This window comes from Neltuma alba, unplaced genomic scaffold (genome assembly GCF_004799145.2).
Source record: "Neltuma alba isolate B1F8T4 unplaced genomic scaffold, ASM479914v2 tig00012014_pilon, whole genome shotgun sequence".
Lineage (NCBI taxonomy): Eukaryota > Viridiplantae > Streptophyta > Magnoliopsida > Fabales > Fabaceae > Neltuma > Neltuma alba.
The window spans coordinates 1,084,826-1,110,653 of NW_021636585.1; the positions used below are offsets into that span (position 1 = coordinate 1,084,826).

At 35.1% G+C, this 25,828-nt stretch overlaps 1 protein-coding gene across 4 annotated transcripts; it reads right to left on the bottom strand.

Annotated features, from left to right (window-relative positions):
* Positions 1-991: 991 nt before the first annotated feature.
* LOC114721206 (DExH-box ATP-dependent RNA helicase DExH7, chloroplastic) lies at positions 992-24,320 on the bottom strand. Of its 4 annotated transcripts, none has more exons than XM_028907028.1 (36): positions 24,020-24,320; positions 23,290-23,395; positions 22,975-23,165; positions 21,727-21,783; positions 20,864-21,014; positions 20,362-20,783; positions 19,714-19,932; positions 18,832-18,943; positions 18,396-18,587; positions 17,354-17,433; positions 16,118-16,240; positions 15,931-16,017; positions 15,170-15,270; positions 14,700-14,757; positions 14,240-14,305; positions 13,046-13,128; positions 12,750-12,933; positions 12,333-12,479; positions 12,150-12,251; positions 11,899-12,051; positions 11,139-11,243; positions 9,589-9,729; positions 9,401-9,490; positions 9,253-9,309; positions 7,293-7,376; positions 6,303-6,401; positions 6,085-6,225; positions 5,208-5,278; positions 4,570-4,639; positions 4,136-4,228; positions 3,582-3,794; positions 2,817-2,909; positions 2,219-2,341; positions 1,628-1,718; positions 1,371-1,523; positions 992-1,276 (listed from the first exon to the last, which is right to left on the bottom strand). In XM_028907028.1, exons 1-34 carry the CDS (start codon positions 24,305-24,307, stop codon positions 1,641-1,643), a joined length of 4,380 nt encoding a protein of 1,459 aa, XP_028762861.1. In that variant the 5' UTR covers positions 24,308-24,320; the 3' UTR covers positions 992-1,276; positions 1,371-1,523; positions 1,628-1,640. The 4 variants fall into 4 exon arrangements, with proteins under 4 accessions (XP_028762861.1, XP_028762862.1, XP_028762860.1 ...); XM_028907029.1 differs by having other exon boundaries at positions 11,899-12,018; positions 12,333-12,485; XM_028907027.1 differs by having other exon boundaries at positions 1,371-1,520; positions 12,333-12,485.
* Between the last annotated feature and the right edge of the window lie 1,508 nt (positions 24,321-25,828).

Sequence of the window (25,828 nt, forward strand, 5' to 3'; positions counted from 1 at the left end):
TACCATGTTTGATAAAAAAAAACTAAAAAAACTATCTCTTAATAAATTAGAAGTGCCTCTATCTTTTTTTTTTTCAATTCATTCACAATATTTTTCTAAAACACTTTTTTTCCATAATAAATATTGTCTTATTTTTTATTCTAGTTGTTAAATTTTTGTTATAAATATAATGTGCTTTTTTTTTTTAATATTTGTTGTTTAGATATGTAACATGAAAATTGAAATGTAAATGAGGGAAGAAAATTTTCAAACTTAACAACATATTATTTATGTAAAAAATTTTTTTAAAAAAAGTGACAAGTTAGGCGGGCCAACCTGCCAACTCGTGGCCATGGGTTATGCGGTGTGACGGGTTGGCAAAACACCAACCATAACCCGCTTCTTTATGACGAGTTGGCATGCTGGTCCACAAACCCCAGCCCATATTTCTGGCCTTACAAACAATGCACTATTCATGAAAATAAATAAAAAAACGTTAAGATATATCCAATACCTTAAAGAATTTTTTCATGTGCTTCTAACACCCTAAAATATTTTCTAATGCATTCAGTATTTTGAAATATTTTTCGAAAGCGTCCAGCACCCCAAGATTTTTTTTTCTTGGTGCTGTATATGCTAAAAAATATCTTAGAATGTTGAATGTACCTAAAAAGAATACTCTAAGGTCCTAAATGCATTAAAAAACATTTTAAGATGCTAAACGCACTTAGAAAGATATTTCAGAATGCTAGATATATTACAAAATACTTTAGGATGCCAAATGTACCTGAAAAAATATTTTAGGATATTAGATGCACTTTAACCAAAAAAATTCATAAGGAAAGACAAAGGAAATCTTTCCTTTTTTAAAAAAAATTATGACAAAGGAAATTTTTCTTTTTTCTTTGGGGGGGGGGGATTTTCGCACGCCATGCATTGCTGGTAGTTTTTATTTAAACATATCGCATAAATCTGAGCTCTTTTGGCAATTTATAAAAAATTTTCACACCAAAAAAAAAAAGGGCTAAAGGGCGATTGCCATTTTAATATATTAGATAAATTTGTTTTATAATTTATACATCGCATCTTCAGCTTTGCAGCGACTAAAAAACAGGCTGCTTTCTTCTCTCCCTCCCGGTAAGAATAAGAGAAACAGTACAATGGCCATACACTTAGATGTAAGAACAGCTTCTATAATTTACATAAATATATCACTGCTATTGTAAATCAGAGGCGAAGATAATATTCCCCCCACACAGCAGAGCCACCTGATCTCCGGGCCAAGAGCATGATCACCCTGTTAGGAAATAGATGTGTGCGGCCAAGAACTAGACCTTTGAAGTTCAAATTACTTTCAAGTTTGGAGAGTAAAGAGAAGAGGTGGGGCCTACCTTTGGCTTGTGGATTCCCCCATTAAGAGTATCCATCTCCCTGCCTCCTCTCTCTAGTTAAGCCATTTCAGAGGATCTGTTTCAACTACAGGATGTACCTAACCTCTCAAGTGAAGACGGACAGACTTCCCAGGGAGAAGAAAGAATGTCTCCTTTACACGAACAGAATCACCAATAGATTATAATATGAAGGATCGGCCCTTTCTTCATCCTATGTGAGGTGAAAAATTAAAATTTGAGAAATCACTTTGCTCCCGAGGTGATGCAAAATTATTTAGGGACGCCACCTTCTTCTAACAGAAGATTGATGATAGACTTGATGATCTCATTATTCAGAACAATCTCAATCTGAAAGCAGAAGACAACCTCAGCATTAGCAATAGTGATCGCATATTTTAGCATAACTACAAAATCAGACGTCATTTTTGTGACTTATTCTCGCAGTCACAGAATCTGTTCGCATATTGGATTTGACAGACATCATGAAAACGTGTGGACATTTATAACCTTTCAGGAAAATTTTCTTCAATGTAAAGATCAAAAAGGAAGAAAACTTTCAACTAAAGCGTAGGTGCGCAATTCCATAATGGAATCTACAAAGAAATAATTCAGTCGCAACAATTTTAGTGATGATTTGAATGCAAGGTAAGCATGATTATTGTTGTAGACTTGGATTCATTATAACCACCAAATATGATACACGTGTCAAATAGATGTTGAGTCCTCACGTCATATTAATACCAAGTATCTTAAAATAGTAAGATGCATATCTAGAAATGAAAAGACGTTCAAGGTGAAACAACCAAAAGCATCAGGATTTGCTGTGGAATAGAAGCAACAAATGGCACCTCTGGTTTTCTAATGAGCTCTTTCAGAATGGAATGTAGAGTCAAACGTAGCTCCTTAAACAAGACAGCTATTTGGGCAGGAGCAGTTAATCTCAACCATCCATCGATGATGACCAGTCCAGTCTACAAGATGCAAGATTTAAAGGAAGATCACTTTCAAATTCTGAAACGAGAATCATTAATCAATCTAAGGAAGAGACTTCTCTTAAAACACTTCAATCTATTCCTCAAAATTCTCCTTCCTAACTGATGTAAGTTGCAAAAGGCTGTCAAGCAATACGTCTTAGTTTCAGAAATCCAGACTTATTAATGACAAATAAGAATAAATCCCAACTATCCAGACTTGTACACTAAATCAACAACATTTCAATATACCAACAGAAATGACTTTTAGGCCTAATTCCACAAGGTTTTGAGTCAAGAGGTGGTATCACTTGCAAATCCAATAAACAAAGTCCAATGGAGATCTCCTCAATATGTCTAAAGACTCTCCCGGTCCCTCACAAGTCATAAATAACCTGGCCATAATCTTTTAAGACTAGGTATTATAGCACCCCTTCCTCAGCTGCCAAAAAATCTGAAGTATCAGAAAGCGTACCTGATGCTGAACATTAATTGAGCCCCCAAAGAGCAAAATAGAGTAAGGAGAAATGATTGAAGTGTCTCGCAGAAATACTCTGTTCGTTTCAACCTGGCAATTTCATTTGTTAGACTGAAATCTCAAACAAATTGAATTGCAGAAATGAATTTTACAATAACATGTATAATCATGTGAATGATAACTCCATGGAAGTATTATTATATACCCAGAACACTTTAAATACTAAAATTAGAATTATGTCAAAACAAAATAAAATGATGAGTACATGTTGTGTCAAAGAAATCAACGGAATTTGGATGCCCTCTTGCACAATGTTAAGCTTGATATGATAAGAAATGGAAACTCCAGAGCATTGTGGTCATCTTGTTCCAAACTTTTAGGACAGGAAGTATTTATGCTAAGAGGGGTGGCTTGATATATGTTGAGATGGGCTAATTTAGGGTTAATTAGTTATTATTAGGTTTTCATATTTATCATTTACTAATGCTATTGGTATTACTATTTATTATATCCTAGGACTAGATATGGAAATTATATCCTATATTAATATCTTATCATATTTTATCTCAGAAGAATAAAATTGAGATATTAGGATTGGATAGGAGTTAGGTTTATCCTGTTAGCTTATGGTTTGTCTATTTAAAGGCTTATTTGAACTTTTATTGATTCAAGGATTAATAATATCCAGAAGCCCTATTTTTCCTTCTGTCCTTCAATCTTTCAAATCGTACAACTACTTCAACAGGAGGATTGTTCACAAACCTTTTCAAGGAAGACAAGGAAAGGGTACTGGAATGCTTTTGAGCTGCTGTTGATAGAAGAAGGGTGGATGTGAACTTCTCTTCTTCCATCATACCAGACTGCGCGATTGATGCTTGCTGAGCTAGAAGACTGCCTAAGGCTGCTCAGAACAGATGCAACAATGCCTTGTTCACTAGCTGCTACATTGGGGTATAAGCCAGCACATAGAATTGCCTGCAAGAGTAACCTCAGAAACCTTCAAATAACAAAATAACATATAGAATACTATTTCAAATGATATGCTGCAAAAAATATTATTTGTAAGCCATAGTTCCAACATAGCGAATGAGATCATCAAGCAAACCGCATCTTGATAAAATGAAGGAATGAATTCAGCATGACTTCAGCAGAATAGAAACCAGGTGCCTTCTAAATAAAGTGAATAAACAATCATAGTGGACCAGATATAGGAAAATGAAGAGAAAGCAAATGTAATAGAGCATTAGCTAGAAACAACTATGAACAAAAGATAGTTACTGCCTAATTATCTTAATCAAAATCTCTGCCAGCCTTACCTTCACAACTGATGAATGATTTGCGTATATATTAAATGGTTGTGACGCATCAGAAAGGTAGTTGTCAAGATTCCCTTTCTTCTTTCCATCCATCTGGAGCAGATCAGATTATAGATTAGAGGCAAGTTGCAGATAGAGAAGTTTCTCATGTGATTTTAACTTCTTAAGTCACCCCGCAATTAATAATCATGGGAGACAAGAAACTTAAAGCTGGTAACTGCTGGAAAAATAGAAAGGAAGAAAAGCCATTTGCTATGCACAAGTTTTCAGTTTGTAAGGTGCTGAAATTGCATGTTTATCGCATGAACTGATATCAATCAAGCTTACAAATCTAACCATTCAAATCTTCAGTGTGACTTCATGTTAAGATCTTAAACAAAATGAACTCGACAGTCAATAGTAGTCCTATGTCTAGTTAGAGAAAGCAGGACCACCTTATAATTTTTAGGAAGATTGATGAGCCCAATGTCTGCCAGCAAAGTTCCAAACTGTATCCTCATCTCCCTAACATACAAGCACATGCACCGGTTTTAAACAAAGATGGTTCACAAACAAATATGGAATTAGCATATTTTTGAATTTTTACACATGCATATTAGTTCCTTCTCAGATCTAAATTAATATAGCAATACGATAGTAAGAAATAGTGATGCAGATTCCATTTTTATGGCGTGCTAGAAGCATATGCATATGCGTGATCAATAGGTATGGGCTAATCAACACATGCTACTACTGAAAGAATCAATGTCAGTAGGCTTCAAAACACCATAATCACACAAAAACACTAACACCCTTCACTTTGGGTCATTGCAATGGAGGTACTTTGAAAATGATATATTGCTAAAAAATAATCATATTAATAGCCTTCTCACTCACACACAGGAGATGTAGTTTATGGAGTCGTACTGCCCTTTTGGATATAGACAAGATAATCGCAAGAGAGGGGGAAAAAAATACACCACAGATTCAAAAAAGCCACTGCCCTATCATAATGAATATAGAAAACCACAAGACAGCTGAAGAAAAAGCCCTTTAGCTTGTTATATAATATGCTAACAAAAAGAAAGAGCACCTTATCGTATACATCACAGAGCTGCTCAAAAAATATGAATTGCAGAATTGTTGGGCGGCCTTAACTCCTTTCTACAAGAATTGCAAGTCACAATGTTGATTAGGACCAAGTTCTCAATTTAAAAAAAAAAAAAACTGTAAAATAGGGGGGGGGGGGGAGCTAAATTCTATAGAAGCACGCATATGGATTTTTACACGTTTTAGCGCATCTACCAGGCAAGTCTGGTGTTAATGAGCAAGGATGTGATACCCAACCTGCTGCTGCCACAAAAACACAAAAGGAGAGATAGGGGAGCGGCCAAGGAGCAAAAAATGGGGGACTATGTCTACAAGTCCAGAGGAAAGCATAGAGATCAAAAATCAGATAAGCCAGAAATTAGAGGAGAAAAAGAGGGGAGCAATGATGAAGGGTCGGAGGGAGCAGTAAAAAGAAAAAAGGTATGTGGAATGTACAAAGAGAAGAGATGAAAAGGATGAAGGGAGAGGAAAAGTTTCAGTCATGTCTTGGTGGAAAGAGCCAACCTCTTGAAAGTTTGGCAAACCTGTTCTCAGTCGTGTTTTGAAGGGTATTGTGTTTTATTGTGTGCGTGCTGTCTGTGTAGTAAAGGATATGTGATCCTCTTGCCCTCCCCATCTTATTACTGTCCTCTATTGGTCATATCTTCACTCTTGGCATCATTTTTGTCATCTATGTTTATTGTAGTTTAGTGTCTGTAGCTGGAGTTGCTATTAGACGCAAATACGGGTATATAACTGATGTAAACAAACGAGCAAAACATAATATGTGTGATGACAAGATTATAATCCAAGTTAACAATATAATGATTTTTTTCCAAAGCAGGTTTAAATAAAAAAAAAAAATCCAATTACAGCCTGACCTCAGTAAAAATCCTCTCCCATCTTTTATACGCTGTCATCATTAGTAAGTGATCAGATTGCCGGTCAACATCATTTGAGTCACCTGGCCCATCTAGTTTCTCATTCAACAACATTAACTTCGCTCTTTCAACATTTTGCTTCTGAAGATCAACATAGGATTTAGCACAAAGTCAAGCCATTTATCAAAGTGAAGTGTAAAATTAGAGATCCAGAATACCTCATCCTTTGGATATATGAATGGAGATTTGTAGCTTAAAAATGCTGAAATTGAAAGAATTGGTGACAAGCAACCAAATATTGCACCATACAGCATCATCTGCATTTACAAAAACAATGGATCATTACGTGAATAGCCCACTACTCGGTAAACCACGCCCTATTCTAAAGCAATACAAAACATCTCTTTTTTTTTGGGGGGGGGGGGGGGTCTATGTTGCTAGCATTTATTTACAGAAGGAAGCACAAGGCTGAGTACAACACCTCATTTTGACCGGACTACTTAGTCATAACTTCAAAAAATAAATAAGCAACAAACCCAAACTACAAGAAATATGACAAAAGATTGAATGAAAAAAATTTCAAAAGCATGAATCACTTGAAATTGAAGGTCATTAAATCATCAAGTTGGTAATGAAGATTTTGTAAATGTAAGAAAATTCAACAACGTAAGATGATTTTCAGGGAAAAAAGAAAGATGTGCAATTGAAAAATATCAAAGGAATCAGCTAAGCTGATGTGTAGCAATTCTATTAATGCAGAGACATTCAGTTTTCAAAACAAGAAAGCCACTTAGAGGATCCAAGAGTAACTCGTTCTTAGATGGAGCAGCTAGGATACTTATTGCCTAGATGAAGACAATAGGGTACCATATGCCCCACCGATATCAATTCAGACTATATTAAAGAAACAGAAACGCCACAGTACTCATGTAGTTAAGACTTGAAAACTCGATGAAGGTGACAAAGACCTAGTTGGCTGCTGAAAAAACTTGAGAAAAAACACAAGTGAATATATATGGTTAACATCTAATGGAAAAATGAATAAGCATAGGTTTGGTTCCCACATTTAGGGAAAAACCAATTCCAGAAAAAGATAAACATTATGAAACAAGCGCAAGATAGAAAGCCACAAAAAAAAAAAAAAAACCTGAAAACTAACGACTTCAACAGTGAAAATAGAAGATTCAGCCAAATGATTTACAGCATACCTTTCCAATTAATACATCAACGGGAAGTTTTGCCAAGTGATGCCCAAGAGGCGTCAACTCTTCATCTCCTTCAAGAGCGCCAACCTACAAGATTTTGATTCCAATTACAGAAAAGAATACTGAAGATATTTAGATGGAAGAAATATTATCAGAGGAAAAAAGAGAAAAAAACTAGGGGTAGGCCAAGATATTCTTGAGCACAAAACAAACAAGAAAAAAAAAACAAAAGAAATGAAGCCAAAAAGACTAAAAACATTTATAATGAAGGTGATCAATTACGTTCATATCAGTTATAGGGGGTTCCCTGAAACACATGGGCCCCACACCAAAGTGAGGCCATAAGCACAAACCAATTTCATAACATGTGAATGACAGAGGCACCATTGACCATTTGATCATCTCTCGCCAAATAAACATGATTGTAAGAACTGCACATTGGTGCGAATTCTACCCCGTTGGGTTAGTTACCTAATTCTTACCAAGACCTTTAAAGCATATCATGAGGAGTTGCTCCAGTGTTATGACAAACCCAGTGTTCACCTAGAACTACCAAGACCTCTAGACCCCAACAAAATTTCACAAGAAATAAAAGGTACTTGTACAAGAAAGCTCTCCAGAGAAAAACCAACAAAGACAGATGACAGGACAACCACCACATCAACAATTCTGTCCCAAACTGTAAGGAACAAAAATATGGTCATGCAAATTGAAGCCATTCCTCTTCACATATAAAACTGTAAATTGTATTCTTAATAACATTTTGCCAAGTAGCAATATTCCCAGAACCCTAAGTTGTTAGAAGAAGCCCCAACAACAATTTTAACATGTCTCCAACAATTACAATCATAATTAAGAAAATTTTCCAGCTCCATATGAAACCCAGAAGGCCAGTGGAGGACTTAACACGACCCAACTCAAGTGAAGGACTTAGCATCGGAGAGCCCAATAGCAAGTAGGAGATTAGAGAGCTTAAAAGAGGCTAATTGGAGTGTAGTTCAATGCATTAAAGGCCCAAGGCACTTACATGCAAATGGAAGAAACAAATGGGGCCTTAGTCTTCCTCATTCAAGTCCAAATGCATGAGGTTGTGAACATGATGTTCATGATAGATCCCAATGTGATGTCCAAGTGGCCCAACACAAGGAGCTAATTGTTTCATAGATCCATTCCAAGGTAGGAAGCCCAAATTCAAGATCTATTGAAGAAACTTGAGGCCCAGGGAATGAAAATTGGCATGTTGAAGGGTCAGAGTTACGTAGCTTCATGAATAGTCGAAAATGGTGTCATATTTAGTCATTAATCAGGAGTAGATTTTATTTATTATTTTGCTTCTTTGAATAAGGCCTATTTGATCAATGACTTTTTGTTGAAGATCAAGTTTACTTTCCTATTTTGAGTGTAGGATGCTTTGTCGGGAAGTTTAAGTTATTTCCTTTTATCTTATGTAATAATGGCATCATTCTTTGACTTCTTAGGATTAAGTAATTAAAGTTAGGAATTCTAGATTATTCTACCTTTGCCTATTTATAGGCCTACTACCACGTAATGTTTAGGAGATCCTAAGAAATAAAATTTTGAGAATTCTCTCTACTTATGAGCATTGGCTTGCACCCATGTGCTCTTTGGAATACATTGACTTATCAAGGAGGTGACTTCTCTTTGTGCAGTCTTGAAGCTAGGGTTACAAGAGACAAGTTCTCTTGGGGTCCTATATTTGGTCATTGTTTCTTGTTTCTAGCCAGTTCTAGATCATGTCCTTATTGTTGAGGGTGCTACGACAGATCACCTAGTGGGTCCTAGATCACAACTGCATGGCTTTCAAATTACATTCCCACTTAACAATCAGCAGCATTTATCAAGTGGGGATTAGAACAGGCCTATAGTTTCTAACAATTAAATAAAGTTAAACGTATGGTTCAATAAAATCGAAAGCAACCCATAACATGAGAGTAGAGAGTACCTCATACAACAGAGATATAGCTGAATTTACTGCTTCAACCTTAGGAGGTTCTAAAGCCTGATAATGCAAAAAAAATGTTTAACAAAATTACATGAAAATCTGATGATGGATGAGAACATCTTAAATTTTAAAAAATATGGTTGTCTACCTTTGACAAACATGGCTTGATATAGCCAAGAGACAATAATTTGACCTGTAAACACAATTCCACTAATGGCATCCGAAGCATCTCCGGTACCTTAACAGGAGGAAAATAATGACATAAAAAATATTCAGACAATGAAGATCATACACACAAACTTAGGTATCCAAGGGATTTCTTTTCCAAAAGAATACCTGATAAGAACGCATAAGCCTTTCGAATCTGTGACGAGTGTACAGACAAAAGCAAATTCCAGGTCTTACACGTCCAGCTCTACCCCGGCGTTGCCTTGCATTTGCTTGAGATATCCAATCTTCAACCATGCTTGACAATTTCTAAATCGATCAGAAAAATGATACAATCAAACCCAAGAACCAATTACAAAAAGGGAGAGCAGAAACAAATTATATTCTTTTCACCCAAAACAATGTGCAACATAAACAACTCATAAAATTATGAGTGGATCTAGACAACGCATGATCAGAAAACCTTTTCTGTGTTTTTCCCCCTTCTTTTAAATTACTACTGCATTCATTAGTGGTATCGATTGTCTCCTATGCTGCAACTCATCTTAAATTCATACCATTGAGTAATAGACAGTCAAATAAGCCACAGAAAGAGCCCCAGAAGCACAGTAATTGTTAATCTTTTTGCAAAGAAATAAAATTAGGGAGAACGTTAACAGACTACAAGAAAGGCAAAATATAAGACATCTTCCTAATCAGGTACAAAAGAGAGACATATGAAAAGAAAAATGAATTTGACAAAAGCCCTCCAAAACTCAGCAGTACAAAAGATCTGTCCAATGTCTTTGCACATCAGAAAGTGATTCCCCTAGGGGAAAAAGACTCAGCGCACAGAGTACCAAATGAAAAGCTGATAGAGCTCAAGATTTCACCAAGACTTAAAGAAGGATATCAAGGAAGGTAATAGCTTAGAAAGCTAACATTGCTGTTGGTTCGGATCCCTGCTGTAAGGAGAAGTAATCGATGGCCTAGTGATGTGTTAGAGTTTGCCTGGGGGTATGTTCAGTCTTTTGTAACTTTTGGGGTCTTCAAATCCTCCATTTTGTCCAGAGAGAAGCAAGTGCTGTCTTTTGGGTATTGAGAGCGGAGAGGAGAGTTCTGATTCTAGCCTCTCGAATGATAGGTTGGGGTTGGAGGAAGATCATCTTTCTTCATCATTTTCTCTTTTTATTTTAGTGTATTTTAGCGTTGGACACCTTAGGAAGAATATCATGCATCGTATTTACAGGGGAAACAACACATCGAATTATAGGAAAAGATAGTGACATTCTCACTGTTCAATCCCAAAAAATAAGGCTATTAAACGGAAAGATTTACAAAGAAAAAAATGGCTACAAGAGAATAAATCTGACAAATAAAAGAAAATAAACGCTGGAATGTTATTTGAAATGTTCCGCCAACAAGTGTGTTAGTGAGTTTGAACGTACTGAGAGCAATTTCCTTTTGTATCCTCTGCGTGAGTTTTCATGCATTGTAACTTTCTTTCCATCGAGAAGAAGAATATTTTGATGGTTTAAAAAAAAAAAAAAACAGTGTTGGATATCTAGTATTTTGCTTGGGCTCTGTCAAAAGCCATATACACAATTCTATCTCTTATATGTAGAAACAAATATAAGCTCTTAAAGACAATTTTGCCAATAGTAGATAGCAAGATGCGGACAAATAGTAGTTCTCCTTATGCTTCAATAATTCATTCAAATTTGAGGAAGAATACATACCTTCTGCGGATTGTACCGATTCTCCTTATGCTTTCCGCAATCTATTACATATATCACGTCATCTATCGTTATGCTAGTCTCTGCAATATTTGTGGCTATAACAACCTAGGCGAAGAGAGATTGTAAGTTTTCTATTTTTGGTAAAAATAAATAATTAGATGATAAAGCAAAACATATGATAACACCCCATAACTCATCCCGCTTCCTACTATTTAGGGTTCACTTCAAGTGGGACCAAATGAAATAGGGATAGAATCAGACCCAAGCATAAGAGAAAAAATTAGATACATAAACGTCAGATTCCCATGCTCAGTAGAAAAATATAAGTTTCTAAAATAAATTATCATTGTAATAGTATCAACATAGCATAAACTCAGCCCAGCTGAAAATGTCCTTTTACTCCAAAAAGGGAAATTACTACTACTTCTGGTCCTTAATATAAGAGTTCATTTGAATTTTATTCTGGTCCTAAATATAAGACCCAAATCCACTTTGTCTCTCATATTTATCCATTTTTTTCTAAAGTAGTCCTTACAATAATAGTAGTTCTAGCTAATACATTTAATTAGTAAAGATATTTTAGGAAAGACAATACATATTTATTACAACTAACTAAACTTAACTAATTTCCTTAACCTATTCAACTTAGTCAACTAGCTCTTATATTAAGGACAGAATGTAGTTCTGTTTTAGTAGTCAAAGGATTAGATTAGTGACTTAATGCACCATGCAAGAATAAAAATAGCAGGATCAAACTTACTTTGCGTATATTTCCTGGAGGTCGTAAAAATACCCTTTTCTGTTCAGTTGGTGAAACCAGCGAATGTAGAGGAATAACCCAATCAGAGGACTGCCCCCCAAACCGGTATGAAGCTGCCAACTTGTCGTGTAACAGGTTTATTTCAGACACTCCCTGGTAGATTAAATTATAATGGAAAAGGTACAAGTCATTGCACTGAGAAAATTATGCAGGTAATTATACCAGCTCAAAGGATACCAGAATGCTCTTACAGGCAAAAATACAAGTATGGCACCCTCATCACAAGTTTCATCAATGTAGCATATCAGATCTTCAAGAAGGTCATAATCAATGACATCTTCGTTCAATCTTTTCTGAAGAAAAAGACTTTAAATGGTTAAGTTACAGCCACAACACAAGGCAGAGTGAATATTCACATCTTGCAAGGGACTTACCAAATTCTGTTGGGTTTGTTCACTGTATGATTCATAATTAGATGAAATAAAACACGGATTAATTTGTTGTTCAGAAAGCAGAGAATCATCACCCCATGCAGATAAGACTAAATTCTTCTTCCCCCTGCTATTTGTCACAGGACCTCTCTGGAACTTCAAGATTGCAACAAATCATTATTTCAGGAAAGGGTGATCAGAAAATATCCAAATTCAAGTATTTAATGTGAAAAGTTGTCATTCTTCTTTCTCTCAAATTCCACTATATTTTCAAACGCAATACAACAGTGCAAATTTAGACCACAGTAATGCCAACAACCACAGGGATAGTAAATATGGAAATCAAACTTCAACTTAATTTTGAATAAATCTCAAAATCAGAGAACAATAACAATAACCTACGACACAATTCAATATTACCTTCTCTTTGGGATAGGCTTCATATGCTAAAGAAGCTGGAGAATCAGAAGCAAGCCGATAATTGATCTGATCATATATATCTTCAAGAAAGGAAGTTGTCACAGGATGAGTTCTGCCTTCTGCAGTGACTACGGGGCAATTACCGAAGTATTTTGAAAATAAACTTGAATCAACTGTTGCAGACCTGATCGTTAAAATCAATACAAATCACAGCAGAAGAAAATATCAATAAATTAAAATATGTATGTTACACTAATATTTCAACAACAATAGAATTAAATTACTCGGATACATACATTAGAATGACCTTCAGTCTTGTGGAGCTGTCAGTGGACTGCTTCTCAATCAGATTTTTTAAAACAATAAGAAGAAAATCACCCTGTCCAATTAAATTATTAAACGGTAAATAACAAATATGATATCAACTATGTAAAAATCCTCCAGGTTATAATCTTTTATTTAATTACAGATTCTGTTAATTAACACCATTAGTTCCTCACTATATTAGTTTATTAATCATAATGATCCACATAAACAGCTTCCTTATTTGAAAGGAAAATAGACCCTAGAGGCAACACACATGCCCGCATTAAGCATCAGGCAAAGGCCATAGTCAAAAGTAAAAAGCTCAATAAATCTATATTTACCATTTTTATGGGTACCCAACATCTTGCAATTCATAGAATAGACAAAAGTCACCACAGAAAGAAAAATTCAAAAGCAGACACAACCTCTAATCTTCCACAAAATTCCAAACGATTAGAAATTTTATAACTCACACTCAAGCCAAAGAAAGTAATTTTCACAACATAATAATGCCTAACATTTCCAAAGTCTTGAAATTCTCTGAAACAACGAATTAGAACCAGTAATGATTTGAGCATTACCCAATGCTTATTTCTAAGCATTACGGATTGTAGAATTCCAAACCAAGGCAAATATTAAGGAACATAATTTTACATATCCTTCACAGGCCTTATTAGAGGCATTAGTATTTCAGTCCCTCCAATACAGCTTCTAGGACTCTCAGAGATCATTCTCCAATTTCTTTAAACTCATAAAAAACTCAGCATGTCCATATAATAATGGCTAAAACGAAATCACCCCTGAGGAAGAAAACATATTAAAGTTTGATCAAGAGATGAACCAACATATTACTAGCTAGAGCACTGGCATCCCTATTAAAGAGGGTTAAATTTCTTCTTCCTATAGTAAATTAATCAATGAAAAAGATAGTTAATGTGTCATCATCAGAATCAGCAAGAACCCATAAACTAAATAAATATATGCCTTATTAATTAATCATCTAAAGGTAACCTAAACTCTTGTGCATGAAATTCAGTGTTATCATATAGACAACTATATGTCCGGTAGAATAATACAAACAACCTCAAGTATTAATCAACCATCGCTTATTTTTTTCAGCATAAGATCAACACATAATGTTTTATACTTGCAAACCATTATACTATAATTTAATTACAACTCACCAACAGAGACCTCTCATGCACTTCGTCAACTATGACATGAGTGATGCCAGTCAAGCTGTTATCCCCCTGAAATTTAAGAATGACAAAAACAATGTTAGGGAACCAGTATTTTCGTTGAATAATGATAGAAATTTAACCCCAAATTAGAGGAAAAAGAAATAAAGAATGTTCCTATAATTTGAGGGTTCCGACATGCTTTTGCTGAGTGAAATACATGTTAGAACGTATGCCAAAACTAGAAATGAATGGGGAATAAAAAGATTGCATCTAAAGAACTTGATATTTTATAATTCATGTCGTTATCATTAGGAGAAAAACCAAATATTACAATATAAAAAAATGCCAGTATTTTCTATTAATGTTGCACAGCAGAAATATCTTTCTCATTTGAGATCAGGATGTGTGCACCAGGTTGAATAACAGACTCAAAAAATATCCATGATTCACTAGAATGAAATACCATCAATCTTCTCAGAAGGATGCCCGTTGTACAAAACAGAAGCTTTGTTTTTTCATTCCTAACATGAAAATGATCAGTTAATATTTACAATGAAAGAACAGACTACAAGGAAATTATCAACATAAATAAATGAAAATATACAATAATATAATTAGAATCCCTTTTCAAAATACTTTTTTCCAGAATAAATCTCCATTAAAGGAACACTTTACTGGATATTGGATTCTAATCCATTTCATTAATCTTCCCCAGATCCATCAACACAATTTCTCCCCATTGCATAACAAGTATAAATGCTCTCTGAGCAAAATAATTAAAGCTGATACATCATGCCAAAAATCTGAGTCTGAATTCACTACTTGAAAAGAGATCAACCAGCTTAATAGAAGAATTCAATTCAGAAAACCGCCTCGTGCTCTGTCAGTTCAATACTGCAAATCTTAAATTCAAATAAATACACAAATAAACACCTGGCACTGTCCAGACGGACTTGATAACCAACCAAGGAACCATGTGAACCTGGTGATGGTTCACACCTCTCAGCCGAAACCCTTTCAGCAACAGAAATAGCCTGAAACATAACGCACAAAATACAAATCATTTGTATTTCTCAACAGCAAAAGTATAAAATTGTTTTGACATATGAAATGAAATGAAATGAAATTTTTGGAAACTCTTGTCAGCATCCGGATGAAATGTTAAAATAACATCACACAATCCTAAATATCATGACATAGCATGAACTGAACAAAAATCTAATCGCTGAAGTTACAGACAACAATCAAAAAATGCAGAGATGTAATGGATGCTCTTCAGTCTTTGGAAAAGCAAAAAAGAAAAATTGAGAATCCAGCATGGGAAACGTCCCTTCTGCAAATTAAACACAGATTTTAACCTCCGCATAGCATTTTAATCACAAAGTTGTTTCTTCAAGATATATCTTCCCAGGCTTACTTCATGAATTAAAAGAGATAATTCCTTGTCAAATAGACATGAATTAGGGGATTATGTCAATGATTCACATATTTTCTCTTATGATCCCCCCCCCAAAAAAAAAAAATCCCACATTTCAAAACTGCAAACAGCTAGCTCATCAAATATATATTATAGAAGGAAGATAAAGAGACTTGCAATGTGGTGGCCTTCTAGGAAAAAGCCATCCAATATACCGCTGAACAACTGCAATAAATATGACATCTATCAAATGGCAAGAAAAAGCCTTTTTACCCACCGCAATTCTTCTTGGCTGTGTGCAGACAATATTACAGTATCCACCACATCCCGATTCAATCATGTCATCCAATAAAAATTGTGGAACCTACATAAATACCAATCAGGTTAAAGAAATTTGAAAAGAAAGAAAAATGTTATGTCAGGAAAGCAAGAAGACTTGACACAAATGAAAATTGGATTATCACCTGAGTTGTCTTTCCAGAGCCCGTTTCTCCACAAACAACAAGGACATCATTTTCCTTCAGCAATTGTATTATGTCACCCTTTAGCGCAGCAATAGGAAGTGCACCTCTACTTTTCAACATGTCCTGGAGCAGAAAATATGTGAAAATGTGACCAGTAGCAAAGAAGTTTTAAAAAAAAATGTCAAAGAAGAAACAGTCAATTATATTAAAAATTTTGGAATTCGAAAGCAAAAGGGAAGCAATGGTCATAAATCAAATCCACATATTCCAACCTTCCTGACAGAACTTTCCAGAATATGAAGTCAGCGAAGTCAAAGCAGCAAACTAAATGATATCAATGGACCAAAAATTGTTATCATCTAGCTCTGTTAATAACTGTTATAACGTCATGGCATGATGAAAATTCTTCCCACGTTAACCATGGTAAAACCATTTTCTCATATGCAAAGCATGAACATACCAATAACAGAGCCAGAACCCTGTGCAAATCATAGCAGACATAAACACCCAGCATGACCCTCATAACACCTAACTACAGCATTGCTGAATTAAAAAGGTAAATTTCACTATCATTGCTCTTCATCAGCACGCTCCATATAAACCATATTGATAGTGTTAATAAGCTTATTCATAATTCAATGTTTGCACGTACACATTCTTGTATTTGTAAAACATTTTAACAAGCATGTCAATATCAAGTTGTGGCCATATGATCTGAAGTGATGTCATCTTGTCTATGTTGTGTTGTGCCCTATATCGTGCATTCTCTTTTCAGGAACTTACATTGAGTCTTAACTAAGGAAACAACTGACATTCGAATATCAATAGCATTTTGCTTTAAGACAGCCTAAAAATAATAAGAGGGCATATACACTCCAACAAAGAAGTTTTATACCCTATGCAAGTAGTTTCAAATTCTGGAGAAAACTGCACTTATTTCTAGTTATTTTAATGCAACAAACACTCTAGAGAAAAAAATTTCTCTTAATAAATATTCCAGAAGAAAAAAGCATAATTTGAGTATGCATGACAAAAACATGAAACCATGAAAAGAATTCGTGTGAGGTGATGAAAGCAGAGTCATTACTCTAAACATTCATATAAAAGTTCATGTTCAATGGAAGAAAATACACTTCATAAACTATAAAATAACAATCACAAACCCAAATGACTATTTTTTTGGCATAGAGACAACCATTAAAAAAAAAAAAACACTAAGATAGGATATATGCAGACCTGGTATCTCTGGGTTCTCATTTTATCATATTGTGCCCGCCTCAAATCAGAACTCTGCTTGTCCACACCATAGGTTTTTCCTGCATAAAGCAATGCTAAAGTTGTGATAACAAGAGGGGAGAGGTATATTTTGTTACCCATCAGTGCAATACATAAGTTATATCCCACAAACTTCATCATTTGAGCTTTTTATCAGCTATATCGTCATTGAATTGCCACCCACTATGTGCTAACATGAATAGTGAGTTTGCAAAGGCCCTTCTTTTCATGGATGTGGATCCCACGAGAGAGTTATTCAGAAGCTCTATACAAATTGTCACCAAATTTTAATTCCTCAGGAAGATAGGAGTAGGTAGAGTTTAAATTGTTCCGGGGAACAGCTTGGTCAAGGGGCTAGGCAGTGTACAATACTATCAAGTTGTTTGGTTCAGAGTGCTATCAAAGGTGGCCTTATTGGCCAAAACACAGGAAAAAAAATACAGATGCCTTTGCAGATAGAGTTTTTAACCCAACAAATTTGAGAACATAAGGGATTTTGACATGATTTGGTCAGTTTTGCTTCATTCAAAGGAGAAAGAACTACTAAGTTAGCACACAGTCTTTTTCGGTATCAGTAGTCTGTTGGGATAAGCCTGCCATAGCATTGGTTTAAACAAAGTTTAGATGATGGTCATGCATAGTCTACTGCAAAAAATTTGGCAACAAATGTATGAGAGACCTTTAACGGGGAGGAAGCTCCCAAGGAACTCCAGGTGACTCCAACTAACTCCTATCTTTGATTTAAGGTGACCATCTACAAAAAGATTGGCATTATCATCTGAGCACTGGCTTTCACCATTTACAAAAATGTGTGAATTTTGATTTGTCCCCCTTACTACTGATGCAGAAATAAATAGGCTACTTGGAGGAACCCAGAATGTCTCAAAATGGAACAATGCTACACAACTAGCGCCCATATTTAAATCCAAAATGTGCTTCCTTCCTTTTGAAAAATTATTGAATATTGAATTGAAAGCACTCTGAATAAAAAGTGGAAACTTACTCTGAGCTTTTGCTTCAACACTGGCAGGAATTGTGTTTTTATTTTTGACAAGTATATCAAAATTTTCTGGACCCTTATGATATATATCATCAACAGATGCAGTCTCACTATAACCATCCACATTCAAAAGTGAATCAACGAAACCAGACCGACGATCTTCCTCCCTTTCTTCAATCCTTGATGATGAGTCTCCTGAAAGTTTTAAATTATTGCAGTAAGAATCAACTTTGAACAAAATGGCACTATATCTACCATAAAAACAAACAACATCGTAATAAAAATGGTTTAAAAGATTTACATAGACATCCTCAGGAAAAAAAATGATAGAAGTAAAAATTTTATTGTCGTTCCGAATTCATCTCCTTGAAGTTTATTGATGCAAATTTTATGACTAAGATTCAATCAAAAGATGAAAACGATAACCAAGGAAAACAACCTTTCAACCACTGCATGACAAGTGAAGCATACGGCTCTGTAATTGGGAGGTGAACAGGGATATCAGGAAACAGCTGGAACAACGCATATGCTGCCACTTTATTCTGTGCGTCCTACAATCAAATAAAGCTAACAAGTGCATAAATGGAGAGAAAATAAGAATTGTTCCACATAATAGGGAAATAATAACATGAATAAATTGGGTGCAAATAGAACCTTGCAAAGAAGTTCTAAGAGCTAGAGAATTCTTCAGAAACAGTCCACAAAGAGAGGTAACAGGAAAATCAATTAATTATTTTTTCCACTTATGCAAAAAGAAAGCACCCCTCAAATACAGGCAAATATTACTTTAAACCACTCAGTCAAAGGTACGGATTTTTCTTTTTGGCCAACAAGTCAAAGGTTAGGATGTGAAATATGCACAATTACTGATACTAGCTAAAATTAGGATCCATCAGGGCCTGGGGAGTGGCCTCAGAAATATTAATCTCCTCTAAGGTGAGGTGACACATTCAATGATATATAGTCTTACAGAATTACCCATCCGCAAAGCATTTAAACCCAATTAATCACCCAAATGATCTTAAGCTTGATCTCTGTTGCCCTAAGCCTTCTAAGATTTGTGAATAGAAAAAATATGAAGCAAACTATTTAACCTTTTTAGGCATGCATAACAAAAATATCTTAATGTGCGACTCAAGTACCACAAAAAATATTAAGCAAATTATTTTATCTTTTTAGGGGAAAAAAATTTATTCAAGAAAAGAGAATAATACATAAGAGGTACCTAGCATATCGTTTATTCTCAACAATCTTTTCATTCCTTATAGATTATCAAAAAAGCTTGAGAAGAAACATGAAAATGAGAGGAATAAGAACCAACCTCGGCAGATTCAGAAGTTTCATCTCCATCGGGAAGCTGAAGTGTGACCAGCCCCCCAGCTTTTCGGTTCTTCCCCCTCCCACTCGCTTTGCGCAATATGCTAATAGCATAGGAGAAATTCTTTCCTCTGCCAGGAACTTTATTGAATTTTGGAGCTTCCCACCCTGATTTCTGACATAGTTGATGAAGAACAGCTTTGGGAATTTTGGGAGGGTCCCCCTACGGTTAATTAAAATATGATAAGAGAAGAAAAATACTATCAGATTATGACATAAAGAGAGGTATATAGATAAAAAAAGGAACAAGTTGCCCAAGAAAATATTGCTCAAAAACAAATGACAGAACGCAAGGGTCCTAAATTCAAATAGGATATTAATAGCATTCATTATTTTGCAAAAATTAAAGAGAAAGAATACATGCAAGTTGCCCAACAAAATGTGTACGTCCATCAATTAAAATATCACTGCCCTCGTGTCATTGATTCCTGTTTCAACAAGGTATATGGTTTCCTCAAAACTGCCCCTTCCCACAAGACCATTAGTATGATTTCCAAGCCTAACAAGGTAAAATGATTAAAAGTAATTCAGATGCTTGACTATCATCAAAAATCACTCATCCAGTGCCATTGACTGTAGCCTATGAACTTACCATTTTCCAAATGCCATCTAACTTCTCCAAATTCTTCTTCTCGCATAATTTTTTAATTTTTTCTTTTTTCTGTATTTCCAAAATATCAGAAGGCAACATTTCATTAGATGGGGCATCCTCCAAAAAGAAACCACCTAGTTCAACATCATCTGCTTCTTCTTCAGCAGAATCCTTTCTAACAACTTGTGCACCCGAAATATCAGAATTAGAAGGATTTTCCTTCACATTATGTTGCTTTGCATCACTTTTGTCAGCTATTATCTCATCAGATGACAAAATAACAGTTGGATAACCTTCTGGTTCACATGGAGTTTCTTCTTTAGTGCAATCAGCAGGCCCAGGACCTGAAGATCTTTCCTCAGATGTGGATCTAAAAGCTATTTCCAGCTCATGCTGTGCAGCTAAAGCTTCATCTGATAACCCTGCTCAGAGTACAGTAAAAGCATATGAGATGAGTTAAAGGCTACAAAATTTTGAAATTGAAAATGAAGTTAAACTTAACCTAAAGCAGCCAATTCTTGTTTCAGTTTCCGGATAATATTGCCTGCCAGCTCCTGACTTTTCTTATCCCTATTTTCCTTGGCTTTTGTGGCTTCCAACCTTGCAGAAAGGTACTCTTTGGCAATAACATCATAAGATCGAGGCTCACAGGCCTATCATAAAAGACAAGGGTAAATTAGACTCATTCAAGCTATCTGAACAACATTAAGCGATCACTATTAAATTAACAGAGACCAGACAGAACAAAAGCATTAACTTTCTGAAAACAGCTCATACTCAACTGTTATATTATCACAACATAATTAACAAAGACCAAGCAAAACAAAGATGTTAACTTTCTGACAAATAGTTCTTTCCCCGCTTAAATGCAAAAGAGATCACTAAAACTAAACATAAGTAACCTTCATCATAATAAATCCAAAGTTCTTATAATGAGTTAAAAAAAATTAAAATTAAAAAACGAAAAAAAGCCATATCCAACAGTCAGGTCACCTAAACTAGGAAGCTGTATCAATTCAACAAATTACCAAATGCTTCATTGAACAGAATACATAAAACTTTAAACTTCTTATTGTATAAATAATGGACAGCAAATAAGTAACACAAAAGGTAAAATAAAAACAACTACAAATATGAGTAAGATAGCTAACCAAAAAAGTGCCTTTCTATAAAGGAAGAATTATAGAACAAGAGAAGAATAATTCAACATGTGTACTTTTAAGCATGTTAAAAACTCAACAGGGAGGGGGGAACCATGAAAAGGAAATCAAAACCGAATGCTACCTTTAAACTTATAAGCTACAGTGAAATAACGATTAATATTCTCCAAGAAACCATACAAGATACCAACAGGAAAGAAAATACCTCCTTCTTGGCAGTTCTCTCCTCAAGAATGTCATCTTCCCAAGTGTTATGTTCGTCCTGCAAATAATAAAATCAAACTAGTAACTTATCAAGAAAAAAGGAGAACTGTAAATTGGATAATAAGGCCGGCAGGCTTAATAGGCTTTATCACCAGATATGTGAGTGATGTGTTTGAGGAGTTCAGAGATAAATAACCATCTTTGTCAACATCATGAGGTGGCTTGGTAGATTTGGCATAGGCCATTTGGTTTCTTTAACAAGACCTGGGGGTGGATCTATGAACTATTTTAGCTTTCAAGTCTTCATTTTTAGCAAAAAAAAAAACGATCATAAATCTCCTTGTCAGTGTGCAATTGGTAATGGTTAGTGGCGTCATTGGCTAAAAGCCTAGAATGGGACCGGAAAAAGATGGCCAAAAGTTTCTACGATTGAACCTTTCATGGAAGACAATATACAAGTCGCCCCAGGTTTTAGCAAAAGGCCGTACATGATGCAATCTAGCGCTTGAAAATGAAAAAGGATCAAAACTGGGAGATAAAGAATTGTTATTGTTATAGGATATGGAAACATGAAGTTCTCAAGACAGTCTCAAGGGCGTCTAAGTCATTCAAATCAGACACAAGACCTAGAACTGCAGCATGCATCTATATACGTGTCTTTTTTATTCAAAAGTCATGTTTCTAAGCTATCTCGCTCTTTGACTCTCTCTTTAACAGGGTAGGCCAAAACCCAAAAGACCAATACTGGCACTAAGGCACCAAAGGATGGGCTCCGATTGCTCTATCTTGCACATCGCAAACATGTTTTAATCAGGCAATTACAAATTCCTGAGGAAACCTAATAAGCACCAGCAATTTCTATCTCAGAAAAGGCCAACCAATCCAAGGCCTAGCAAAACCCATTTGGGCACATTTCCCCCGTCTGACCTGAAGTCTGGTACTATTATAGGTCAGTGGAATTCTTTCTCAGCTTCATATCTAATGTTTGCTGATGACAGACAAAGTACACATTTCTGATCTTAAAACAAACATGAAATTAATCTCTAGAATAACATTTATGGCTAGGTTCACGCCAAAAGACAACATAAAATACACTCAAGCACCAGAAAATTGCGAAGTGGAGAGAATCCTTAGAGTCTGCAACATTGTGATAAAAGTTATCTCGTTAATCATATTTCCAGTTTTACAAGTAGCTTGATGCTTTCAGGCCCCTTGTAGAGACGTACTTGGTGCCAGTGTTTGAACTTACCTCTTCCTGTTGCTCTACATATTGCCTGATCCAATCCGCTTGAGATGGCTGGCGAGAATCTAAAGTATCATCATCCCACTGTTTCTTGACTATGACAGAAAATTCTGGACTTTCTTCCTTAGTTGTAATAGATTCATCCACCGAAGGAATCCCATCATCCCGTTGATTTAATATAACGCCAACAGAACCTCCTATCAAGGCATTGAGGATAAGAAATTCAGTATCCAAAATGCCAAAAACCTAACAATTTATTACTACAAACAAACCTAAAATAATCTTACAGAAATAATATCGTTAAGGGAAGTAAAGATATACCTTCATTAGAATGCAGCGAGGTTCCAGAAGAAAACTTCAATGGAAGCTCATTCCCGGGCAAATTCAAGCATAGCCAATCAAGCGCGGACTCGAATGTAGCACCCTCCTGCAGAGAACAGTAAAACAGAATACAAACTTGAAATATCAATAAAGAAATGGCACGATCAATAGTTGAAAATATTGTGGCAAGGTATATGAAAAAGATAAAATTGAAACAATAACACACTTGTTACTACGGCAAAACATAGGGGACCCAAGCAAGAAAAGAAGAAAAGAGGAATGGTTGAAATGGGAAAACTCCACTTTTTTAAGTTTCTCAGAAACGGAAGCTGAAAGTCATACGAAACCAAGCGACTAGAAATAGATTAAGTTGGACTTGGCATTATACGCATCAGATCTATTCCTATCTTCTATCATTTTCCTAAGTGCAGGAAATGGAACGCAAAAAGCCTTTTACTTTGAGTTATAATCCTCCAAATAAGTCCTTGCTTTCAAAAAAATGTGTTCGAGTGAAGTTAAGATAAAGGAATGAAAATGAGAAAGAAATTGGAGTGTGGTTTCTCGCACTACAACTATATTTCACACATATGAACTACCACGCCATTCTAGTTTCAATTAGTTTTTTAAGCAGAAATGTTTCGATAATCAGGTTCCCCATAGTCAGAAGGACCAATGGTTCGTACTCCACGTTTCTTTCGCCGAGTAGCCAACGATGCCCAGACATAGATACCTTAAGAGTGGAAAGAGCAAGCTCAATCTGATCATTACTGAAACCTTCACAGGAGAGCTTTTCGTAAAGAGCTTTAAGCTTCTTCGCCTTTTGAGCCTTGGTAAGAGCATCGTCCGTCGCAGGAAGAGATGGCGCGGACCGGCCTGAGTTGAGCAAGAGACGGCGGAGGCGATTCTCGTTCTCGGCCGAAATCTGCAGCCTCGGGCCGGATGAGGAGGACTGTGACTTTGCTTTCGACGACGAAGCTGAGTTGGCTTTCTGCTTCTGCTTGTTCTTCTTCGGCGGCATTTTGTCTGCGGTGGTGATAGCAGGTGGCAGCGCAGGAAAACTGAAAAACCGGTAGCTTTAACGTGGACACCGACCGGTTCAGCAAAAACTTCGAATCTTCTATGAACCGGTTCTCTTCTTTTTTTTTTTGGCCAAAATGAACCGGTTCATTGATACGGCGGAATTTGTTCTTTTTCTTTTTCTAATTTTTACTAAACTCGTACCCGTACCTATTAACTAATTAGGTAATTAATTAGGTAAAGCAGCATATTACTTGAATTTAATAAATCTTATAATTTTTTTGTCAACTTAAAGTCTTACATTGCTTTCTCCCGAATAAATCTTATTGTTCATTATTTATGATTTTGATAGTAATAGAGTCATTCATTGTAAATTTTACATTTTTATATTAATTGATCTAAAAAAATGCCGATTAAATACCCCTGAAATGATGAAACCCCAAACAATTCACAAAATCCAGCGCTCATTTTTTACGGTTAAACAAAATGATATTACCTATAGTGCTTAATATAACATCTTGTTTGATTTTTATTTTAATCCTAAAAATAAGATTTCAATCTACTTGTTTCTCATATTTATGTATTTTTTCTCAACATAATCATTCTAATAATGTTAGTTCTAACCAGTATACTTGATTAGTAAGGATCTTTTAAAAAAGACAACATGTATTTATTATAAATAACTAATTTAACTTATTTTCTTAATCTCCTCAAATTAGTCAACTAACTCTTATAAATAATACCGGAGGTAGTATATAGTATTAACAATTGAAAAAATTATATGGCAAAAGGCCAAAAAAAGGGTGGAAGAACTGAAGAAGTATATGTAATCCTCCCTTCTTAATATAGGACCTATTATTGAGTTGATTTTGGTTCTAAATATAAGATTTATTTCTCATATTTATCAATTTTTTCTAAATTACCCCTATAAATACTCTTTCAATCATAATCAAGTAAAGAGGAAAGGTAGATATTAAAGAAGATGATTACGATGTTTTAGGAAAAATATGTCATATTTCTTACAGTTAGCCGACTTATCTAACTTTTTTAATCTAATCAAATTAGTTAAATAGGTTTTATATTAAGGACTGGAGGAGCATATAAAACCTGATAAAAAGAAGAAGAAAAAGTCAACTACTCTATGCTAAAAATAAAATTGCATCATAAAATAAGACCAACTTTATTCCTCAAATTTATATTTTTATTTAAAATATTTTTATTAATTATCAAAAAATTTATTAAAAATAATTTAAATATATATAATTAAAAATGACAGTTTAAAAAATAATACTCATTTGTTACAAGCACGGTCGGCATCTTGGGTTGGACTTGGAGCTCGGTGTTGTCTCTCAGAAGGGGATGTTGTGGTTCTTTGGGCCAAGAGCCTAATTCCAATTGAGGGATATGATCGCCCAAAACACAAAATTGAGGGTTGAACTCGTCAATTTCGCATCCGCAAATTTTCGGGAAAAAGAGCAATGACAATAGTAATAAATAATAAAATAATAAAATATAATAAGCC